The sequence below is a fragment of the Oncorhynchus mykiss genome, chromosome 2 (genome assembly GCF_057628025.1).
Source record: "Oncorhynchus mykiss isolate SJ-2025 chromosome 2, ASM5762802v1, whole genome shotgun sequence".
In the NCBI taxonomy this organism is placed as follows: domain Eukaryota; kingdom Metazoa; phylum Chordata; class Actinopteri; order Salmoniformes; family Salmonidae; genus Oncorhynchus; species Oncorhynchus mykiss.
In genome coordinates, this window is record NC_143023.1 from 4,671,447 (window position 1) to 4,682,500 (window position 11,054).

General features: G+C 45.1%; 1 protein-coding gene across 11 annotated transcripts in view; it reads right to left on the reverse strand.

The window, feature by feature from the left end:
• Positions 1–11,054, reverse strand: part of LOC110512975 (protein MTSS 1) — a 117,509-nt gene that overhangs the window by 5,324 nt on the left and 101,131 nt on the right. For 6 of the 11 annotated variants that reach the window (XM_090216253.1, XM_090216274.1, XM_090216260.1 and 3 more), the window contains 2 exons: positions 1,625–1,915; positions 147–404 (listed from right to left, as the gene is read on the reverse strand). In XM_090216253.1, coding sequence (XP_090072379.1) covers positions 147–404; positions 1,625–1,915 — 549 coding nt within the window. Of the gene's footprint in view, positions 1–146; positions 405–1,624; positions 1,916–6,413; positions 6,516–11,054 lie in introns of all 11 variants that reach the window. The other 5 variants (XM_090216290.1, XM_090216294.1, XM_090216300.1 and 2 more) reach the window with 2 other exon arrangements.

Here is an 11,054-nt window from a genome sequence, read left to right on the forward strand (position 1 = left end):
CCTAATACTTTTATGTTTGAGAAATTTGATGTATGAGATTTCTGATGATTTGTATTTGGCGCCCTGCAATTTCATTGGCTGTTGGCGAGGGGTTCCGCTAGCGGAACGCCCAGTCCTAGACAGGTTAAAGCATGTGTCCAGCTGACCTTGGGTGGTGGAGGTAATGGTTGACTCCTGCTCCCTGGTGCTGGGATGACTCCAGCAGGCAGTGGTAGACTCCTGCCCCCAGGTGCTGGGATGACACCAGCAGGCAGTGGTAGACTCCTGCCCCCAGGTGCTGGGATGACACCAACAAGCAGTGGTAGTGGGGCATAGCTGGTTTCTGCTGGTACGGGATCCTTGTCCTTCCTCCTTCTAAGGGTGTTCACCATGGGCTGGTCATAGGGTCCTGGTTTAGCCCAGTCCTACAGGATACAGAAATATAGCTGAGTTCACCTCCTCTACTCAGTTCTACAGGATACAGAAACATAGCTGAGTTCACCTCCTCTACCCAGTCCTACAGGATACAGAAATATAGCTGAGTTCACCTCCTCTACCCAGTCCTACAGGATACAGATACATAGCTGAGTTCACCTCCTCTACCCAGTCCTACAGGATACAGAAATATAGCTGAGTTCACCTCCTCTACCCAGTCCTACAGGATACAGAAACATAGCTGAGTTCACCTCCTCTACCCAGTCCTACAGGATACAGAAATATAGCTGAGTTCACCTCCTCTACCCAGTCCTACAGGATACAGATACATAGCTGAGTTCACCTCCTCTACCCAGTCCTACAGGATACAGATACATAGCTGAGTTCACCTCCTCTACCCAGTCCTACAGGATACAGAAATATAGCTGACTTCACCTCCTCTACCCAGTCCTACAGGATACAGATACATAGCTGAGTTCACCTCCTCTACCCAGTCCTACAGGATACAGATACATAGCTGACTTCACCTCCTCTACCCAGTCCTACAGGATACATAAATATAGCTGAGTTCACCTCCTCTACCCAGTCCTACAGGATACAGAAATATATCTGAGTTCACCTCCTCTACCCAGTCCTACAGGATACAGAAATATAGCTGACTTCACCTCCTCTACCCAGTCCTACAGGATACAGAAATATAGCTGACTTCACCTCCTCTACCCAGTCCTACAGGATACAGATACATAGCTGACTTCACCTCCTCTACCCAGTCCTACAGGATACAGATACATAGCTGACTTCACCTCCTCTACCCAGTCCTACAGGATACATAAATATAGCTGAGTTCACCTCCTCTACCCAGTCCTACAGGATACAGAAATATATCTGAGTTCACCTCCTCCACACAGAGCTTGGTATCCCTAGCTGTGCTCTTTAATCATGGGCCTCTGAAGATCCTGTCAGCCGGGGATTCTGAACTATTATCACCATCTTCAAATACATCTTCTGCAGGAACACATCTGAAATCTACCAATGAAACGCGTAGAAGACGATGCAGTATATCGTCCTACAGTCCTTTTTCAATCTGACTGTAACATAGTAATAATATCATGGTAATTCAGAGGGTCCTACGTAATGACAGGATGTTGATGTTTCAGGAACACAAGGAGTCAGGACATGATGAGGAGGAGGACTGAACCAACAAACAAACCTTCCAGCTGGGGACTTTAGAGGTGGGGACCATGTTAGGCCCCAGGGTGCAGTAATGAGGGTAGTCAGGTAGCAGGGCCGAGCCCGGCCTGGACCACGACTGGGACGGACAGGAGGAGGAGGAGGAGGTGATGGAGGTGGAATGGGAGGAGGGAGGGAAGAGGGGGTAGGAACCCACCAGGCCTGAGCCCCCTCCCATCAGGTAGGACCCCCCCAGGCCTGAGCCCCCTCCCATCGGGTATGAAGAGTCTGAATGATGGTGATCCCCGTAGTGGTCATACCCGTTAGACAACTGAGCATGAGCAGGGGAACGGAATGACACAAACAAACAAACAAACAAACATAAAAACACAAAATTTGAGAAATTTGTCAAATTATAAAAACCAACACAATAGGGTCAGGATAATAGGGTCAGGATAATAAAACAACACAATAGGGTCAGGATAATAAACCGGCACAATAGGGTCAGGATAATAAACAGACACAATAGGGTCAGGATAATAAAACAACACAATAGGGTCAGGATAATAAAACAACACAATAGGGTCAGGATAATAAACCAACACAATAGGGTCATGATAATAAACCGACACAACAGGGTCAGGATAATAAAACAACACAATAGGGTCAGGATAATAAACCAACACAATAGGGTCAGGATAATAAACCGACACAATAGGGTCAGGACAATAGAGTCAGGATAATAAACCAACACAATAGGGTCAGGATAATAAACCAACACAATAGGGTCAGGATAATAAAACAACACAATAGGGTCAGGATAATAGGGTCAGGATAATAAAACAACACAATAGGGTCAGGATAATAAACCGGCACAATAGGGTCAGGATAATAAACAGACACAATAGGGTCAGGATAATAAAACAACACAATAGGGTCAGGATAATAAAACAACACAATAGGGTCAGGATAATAAACCAACACAATAGGGTCATGATAATAAACCGACACAACAGGGTCAGGATAATAAAACAACACAATAGGGTCAGGATAATAAACCAACACAATAGGGTCAGGATAATAAACCGACACAATAGGGTCAGGACAATAGAGTCAGGATAATAAACCAACACAATAGGGTCAGGATAATAAACCAACACAATAGGGTCAGGATAATAAAACAACACAATAGGGTCAGGATAATAGGGTCAGGATAATAAAACAACACAATAGGGTCAGGATAATAAACCGGCACAATAGGGTCAGGATAATAAACAGACACAATAGGGTCAGGATAATAAAACAACACAATAGGGTCAGGATAATAAAACAACACAATAGGGTCAGGATAATAAACCAACACAATAGGGTCATGATAATAAACCGACACAACAGGGTCAGGATAATAAAACAACACAATAGGGTCAGGATAATAAACCAACACAATAGGGTCAGGATAATAAAACAACACAATAGGGTCAGGATAATAAACCAACACAATAGGGTCAGGATAATAAACCGACACAATAGGGTCAGGACAATAGAGTCAGGATAATAAACCAACACAATAGGGTCAGGATAATAAACCAACACAATAGGGTCAGGATAATAAAACAACACAATAGGGTCAGGATAATAGGGTCAGGATAATAAAACAACACAATAGGGTCAGGATAATAAACCGGCACAATAGGGTCAGGATAATAAACCGACACAATAGGGTCAGGATAATAAAACAACACAATAGGGTCAGGATAATAAAACAACACAATAGGGTCAGGATAATAAACCAACACAATAGGGTCATGATAATAAACCGACACAACAGGGTCAGGATAATAAAACAACACAATAGGGTCAGGATAATAAACCAACACAATAGGGTCAGGATAATAAACCGACACAATAGGGTCAGGACAATAGAGTCAGGATAATAAACCAACACAATAGGGTCAGGATAATAAACCAACACAATAGGGTCAGGATAATAAAACAACACAATAGGGTCAGGATAATAAACCAACACAATAGGGTCAGGATAATAAAACAACACAATAGGGTCAGGATAATAAACCAACACAATAGGGTCAGGATAATAAACCGACACAATAGGGTCAGGATAATAAACCAACACAATAGGGTCAGGATAATAAACCAACACAATAGGGTCAGGATAATAAACCGACACAATAGGGTCAGGATAATAAACCGACACAATAGGGTCAGGATAATAAACCAACACAATAGGGTCAGGATAATAAACCAACACAATAAGGCCAGGACAATAAAACAACACAATAGGGTCAGGATAATAAACCGACACAATAGGGTCAGGATAATAGAGTCAGGATAATAAACCGACACAATAGGGTCAGGATAATAAAACAACACAATAGGGTCAGGATAATAGAGTCAGGATAATAAACCGACACAATAGGGTCAGGATAATAGGGTCAGGATAATAAACCAACACAATAGGGTCAGGATAATAAACCAACACAATAGGGTCAGGATAATAAACCGACACAATAGGGTCAGGATAATAAACCGACACAATAGGGTCAGGATAATAAACCGACACAATAGGGTCAGGATAATAAACCGACACAATAGGGTCAGGATAATAAACCGACACAATAGGGTCAGGATAATAAACCGACACAATAGGGTCAGGATAATAAACCTACACAATAGGGTCAGGATAATAAACCAACACAATAGGGTCAGGATAATAAACTGACACAATAGGGTCAGGATAATAAACCAACACAATAGGGTCAGGATAATAAACCAACACAATAGGGTCAGGATAATAAACCGACACAATAGGGTCAGGATAATAAACCGACACAATAGGGTCAGGATAATAGGGTCAGGATAATAAACCAACACAATAGGGTCAGGATAATAAACCAACACAATAGGGTCAGGATAATAAACCAACACAATAGGGTCAGGATAATAAACCGACACAATAGGGTCAGGATAATAAAACAACACAATAGGGTCAGGATAATAAACCGACACAATAGGGTCAGGATAATAAACCAACACAATAGGGTCAGGATAATAAACTGACACAATAGGGTCAGGATAATAAACCAACACAATAGGGTCAGGATAATAAACCGACACAATAGGGTCAGGATAATAAACCGACACAATAGGGTCAGGATAATAGGGTCAGGATAATAAACCAACACAATAGGGTCAGGATAATAAACCAACACAATAGGGTCAGGATAATAAACCAACACAATAGGGTCAGGATAATAAACCGACACAATAGGGTCAGGATAATAAAACAACACAATAGGGTCAGGATAATAAACCGACACAATAGGGTCAGGATAATAAACCAACACAATAGGGTCAGGATAATAAACCAACACAATAGGGTCAGGATAATAAAACAACACAATAGGGTCAGGATAATAAAACAACACAATAGGGTCAGGATAATAAAACAACACAATAGGGTCAGGATAATAAAACAACACAATAGGGTCAGGATAATAAAACAACACAATAGGGTCAGGATAATAAAACAACACAATCAGAAACACAAGATAAAAGTTGATGAATGAAATACAAATAACTCAACATTTCGGAAGAACAAATAAACAGAAGGAGTAAACTAAGAAAATGAATCCTGCCTGATTGACAAACCGGACCGCGGTTCTGAATCCTGCCTGATTGACAAACCGGACCGCGGTTCTGAATCCTGCCTGATTGACAAACCGGACCGCGGTTCTGAATCCTGCCTGATTGACAAACCGGACCGCGGTTCTGAATCCTGAAATGTATGTGAACGACCATGACGACCCATGAGACTGGATACGAAACAGCAGCGATCAGAGACAGGTGAAAGGAAGCTGTGGGTGGAACACCTGGATGGGGTAGAGGGGTGTGGAGAAGGTGAACACGAAGGTTCCTGTGAGGAGAATCTAGAATAAGGGCCACAGCAAGGAGACGAGGGGTAGGGTATCTATCATGAGAGGGGACGAGGGGTAGGGTATCTATCACGAGAGGGGACGAGGGGTAGGGTATCTATCATGAGAGGGGACGAGGGGTAGGGTATCTATCACGAGAGGGGACGAGGGGTAGGGTATCTATCATGAGAGGGGACGAGGGGTAGGGTATCTATCACGAGAGGGGACGAGGGGTAGGGTATCTATCATGAGAGGGGACGAGGGGTAGGGTATCTATCACGAGAGGGGACGAGGGGTAGGGTATCTATCACGAGAGGGGACGAGGGGTAGGGTATCTATCATGAGAGGGGACGAGGGGTAGGGTATCTATCATGAGAGGGGACGAGGGGTAGGGTATCTATCACGAGAGGGGACGAGGGGTAGGGTATCTATCATGAGAGGGGACGAGGGGTAGGGTATCTATCACGAGAGGGGACGAGGGGTAGGGTATCTATCATGAGAGGGGACGAGGGGTAGGGTATCTATCATGAGAGGGGACGAGGGGTAGGGTATCTATCATGAGAGGGGACGAGGGGTAGGGTATCTATCATGAGAGGGGACGAGGGGTAGGGTATCTATCACGAGAGGGGACGAGGGGTAGGGTATCTATCATGAGAGGGGACGAGGGGTAGGGTATCTATCACGAGAGGGGACGAGGGGTAGGGTATCTATCATGAGAGGGGACGAGGGGTAGGGTATCTATCATGAGAGGGGACGAGGGGTAGGGTATCTATCATGAGAGGGGACGAGGGGTAGGGTATCTATCATGAGAGGGGACGAGGGGTAGGGTATCTATCATGAGAGGGCGGGGGGGGAGGGGTGCTTCCTCTCAAAGGAGGGATGGAGGGAGTATTTCACCTTGTCAACTGCAGCCAGAGGGCCTCCTGAGGTGGGAGAGCTGCACTCACTGACTGACTGGCAGGTGTCAGAGGCCTCAGACGAGCCAGAGCTGGAGCAAGGCTGGAGGAACGGCAGGTTGGGTGGAGGCAGACAGACACGACAGAGGATGAGCACAAGACGGGAGCAGAGAGTTTTGGTGTTAAAAAAAAAGAGAGGAGTTTGAGTTCAGTGTAGGGTTAAAAGATGACCGGATATGAACATACACACAGTCACAGACAGTCACACACAGTCACAGACAGTCACAGACAGTCACACACAGTCACAGACAGTCACAGACAGTCACAGACAGTCACAGACGGTCAAATATGGTCACAGACAGTCACACACAGTCACAGACAGTCACACACAGTCACAGACAGTCAAACATGGCCACAGACCGTCACAGACAGTCACAAACAGTCACACACAGTCACACACAGTCACACACAGTCACAGACAGTCAAACATGGCCACAGACCGTCACAGACAGTCACAGACAGTCACAGACAGTCACACATGGCCAGACAGTCACAGACAGTCAAACATGGCCACAGACAGTCACAGACAGTCACAGACAGTCACAGACAGTCACACACAGTCACACACAGTCAGACAGTCACAGACAGTCACACGCAGTCACAGACAGTCACACAGTCACATACAGTCACACGCAGTCACAGGCAGTCACACGCAGTCACACACAGTCACAGACAGTCACAGACAGTCACACACAGTCACAGACAGCCACAGACAGTCACACACAGTCACAGACAGTCACAGACAGTCACACATAGTCACAGACAGTCACAGACAGTCACAGACAGTCACAGACAGTCACACACAGTCACAGACAGTCACACATAGTCACACACAGTCACATACAGTCACAGACAGTTACACACAGTCACACACAGTCACAGACAGTTACACACAGTCACACACAGTCACACATAGTCACACACAGTCACAAACAGTCACAGACAGTCACACATAGTCACAGACAGTCAGTCACACACAGTCACAGACAGTCACACATAGTCACAGACAGTCACACATAGCCACACACAGTCACAGACAGTCACAGACCGTCAAATATGGTCACAGACAGTCACAGACAGTTACACACAGTCACACACAGTCACAGACCGTCAAATATCGTCACACACAGTCACAGACCGTCACACACAGTCACAGACTGTCACATTCGGTCACAGACCGTCACATATGGTCACAGACAGTCACAGACAGTCACAGACAGTCAAACATGGCCACAGACAGTCACAGACAGTCACAGACAGTCACAGACAGTCACAGACAGTCACAGACAGTCACACCGGAATAGAACACATAAAGGAGAGGAAGGCGTGTATTGTAGCCAGCACATAAAGACAGAACAGCAGGGAAGACGTCAGAAGGCATCAATCAGTCGGTGAGCTGCATCAGCACGTTTAAAAACAACAGTTCCGTGCCAGCAGGGAGGTTAGCACCGAGATTCAGCGGGGGAATTAGCTGAAGTGAAACAAAGCAGAGAGGTGAGTCAGAGGATAGAATCATTTAGCATTAACTGTCCTTGTGGACAGCAGAGGGAGAAGCAGATAGACAGTCTGGTACTAAGCATCATGGTTAAAGAGTTTAAAGCCAGACACAGAAAGCCCAGGAGTAGTATTCTCCTGGTGGTTTTCTATGGAGTAGTATTCTCCTGGGGGTTTTCTATGGAGTAGTATTCTCCTGGGGGTTTTCTATGGAGTAGTATTCTCCTGGGGGTTTTCTATGGAGTAGTATTCTCCTGGTGGTTTTCTATGGAGTAGTATTCTCCTGGGGGTTTTCTATGGAGTAGTATTCTCCTGGTGGTTTTCTATAGAGTAGTATTCTCCTGGTGGTTTTCTATGGAGTAGTATTCTCCTGGTGGTTTTCTATGGAGTAGTATTCTCCTGGGGGTTTTCTATGGAGTAGTATTCTCCTGGTGGTTTTCTATGGAGTAGTATTCTCCTGGGGGTTTTCTATGGAGTAGTATTCTCCTGGTGGTTTTCTATGGAGTAGTATTCTCCTGGTGGTTTTCTATGGAGTAGTATTCTCCTGGTGGTTTTCTATGGAGTAGTATTCTCCTGGTGGTTTTCTATGGAGTAGTATTCTCCTGGTGGTTTTCTATGGAGTAGTATTCTCCTGGTGGTTTTCTATGGAGTAGTATTCTCCTGGGGGTTTTCTATGGAGTAGTATTCTCCTGCTGGTTTTCTATGGAGTAGTATTCTCCTGGTGGTTTTCTATGGAGTAGTATTCTCCTGGTGGTTTTCTATGGAGTAGTATTCTCCTGGTGGTTTTCTATGGAGTAGCAGTGCGGCAGTATTAGTGGTCGTCACTCTGAGACCATATTCAGTACAGTGACCTAACAGAGGAAGGAACTCTACTATAGACTGACAGTGACCTAACAGAGGAAGTGGGGACTCTACTCTAGACTGACAGTGACCTAACAGAGGAAGGAACTCTACTCTAGACTGACAGTGACCTAACAGAGGAAGTGGGGACTCTACTATAGACTGACAGTGACCTAACAGAGGAAGTGGGGACTCTACTATAGACTGACAGTGACCTAACAGAGGAAGTTGGCCTTGTAAGGAGTTGTAACGAACCTCAACTATAACTGAGTTCCAAGCCTCTATTCAAGGTTGTCCCAAAGCAGAGTGGGTGAGGGGCTAAATTGAGGGATTGAGGGTTAATTAGACCCTCTGAAAGCCACTTTTTATTTAACCTTTATTTAACCAGGTAAGTCAGTTAAGAACAAATTATTATTTACAATTACAGACAGTGGGTTAACTGCCTTGTTCTGGGGCAGAACGACAGATTTTTACCTTGTCAGCTCGGGGATTCGATCTAGCAACCTTTCGGTTACTACTATAGACTGACAGTATAGACTGACACTCTAACCACTAGGCTACCTGCCGCCCCTTGGACTGAGCCAGGATGGTTTGTGATCAGGGTTAGGGCTCCCCATCATGACCCATAGACTCCAGGGGTGAACACCAAGGCCTGCTCATGTGGTCAACCTTGTCTGAACCTGTAGTCTTCTGGACCAACCTCTCCCCTGACCATAATATCAGGAGGTTTTATGACTACTATAATAGTCTGTAGATTAATGGTCTGTAGAACAGCCAGCCCAGTTACTGACCTCCCAACAGGACTCTGCTGGCTCAGCTGAGGTACTGACAGGACTGGTCTGTAGAACAGCCAGCCCAGTTACTGACCTCCCAACAGGACTCTGGTAGTTCAGCTGAGGTACTGACAGGACTGGTCTGTAGAACAGCCAGCCCAGTTACTGACCTCCCAACAGGACTCTGGTAGTTCAGCTGAGGTACTGACAGGACTGGTCTGTAGAACAGTCAGCCCAGTTACTGACCTCCCAACAGGACTCTGGTAGCTCAGCTGAGGTACTGACAGGACTGGTCTGTAGAACAGCCAGCCCAGTTACTGACCTCCCAACAGGACTCTGGTAGTTCAGCTGAGGTACTGACAGGACTGGTCTGTAGAACAGCCAGCCCAGTTACTGACCTCCCAACAGGACTCTGGTAGTTCAGCTGAGGTACTGACAGGACTGGTCTGTAGAACAGCCAGCCCAGTTACTGACCTCCCCCAAGCCCCTCTCCTCAGGAGCAGGGTATCCTAGCAACCTGGGATGGCTAGTGTCTCTCATATTTGATGTATAAGGAAGTCAAAGGTCACTTGAGGACCAATCAATCATAATATATGTATTGTTGACGTATACAGTTAGCCTGGGACAGGACACTGCCGAAAACTAAACTGTCCACACACTTCCAGAAGATATGAAGGTTTAATCTCAGGGTAAAGAGTCCAGTGTAGTAGGGTCTTACCACTTGGTAGTGTAGTGTAGTGTAGTGTAGTGTAGTGTACTGTAGTGTAGTTTAGTGTACTGTAGTGTATTGTAGTGTAGTGTACTGTAGTGTAGTTTAGTGTACTGTAGTGTAGTGTACTGTAGTGTAGTGTACTGTAGTGTACTGTAATGTAGTGTACTGTAGTGTATTGTACTGTAGTGTAGTGTACTGTAGTGTAGTGTACTGTAGTGTAGTGTACTGTAGTGTAGTGTACTGTAGTGTATTGTACTGTAGTGTAGTGTACTGTAGTGTACTGTAGTGTAGTGTAGTTTAGTGTACTGTAGTGTAGTGTACTCTACTGTACTGTAGTGTAGTGTACTGTAGTGTACTGTAGTGTAGTGTACTGTAGTGTACTGTAATGTAGTGTACTGTACTGTACTGTAGTGTACTGTAGTGTAGTGTACTGTACTGTAGTGTACTGTAGTGTACTGTACTGCAGTGTAGTTTAGTGTACTGTAGTGTAGAGTAGTGTAGTGTAGTGTACTGTAGTGTACTGTAGTGTAGTGTACTGTACTGTACAGTACTGTAGTGTAGTGTACTGTACTGTAGTGTACTGTAGTGTAGTGTACTGTAATGTAGTGTAGTGTACTGTAGTGTAGTGTACTGTACTGTAGTGTAGAGTAGTGTAGTGTAGTGTAGTGTACAGTAGTGTAGTGTACTGTACTGTACAGTACTGTAGTGTAGTGTACTGTACTGTAGTGTAGAGTAGTGTAGTGTAGTATACTGTAGTGTAGTG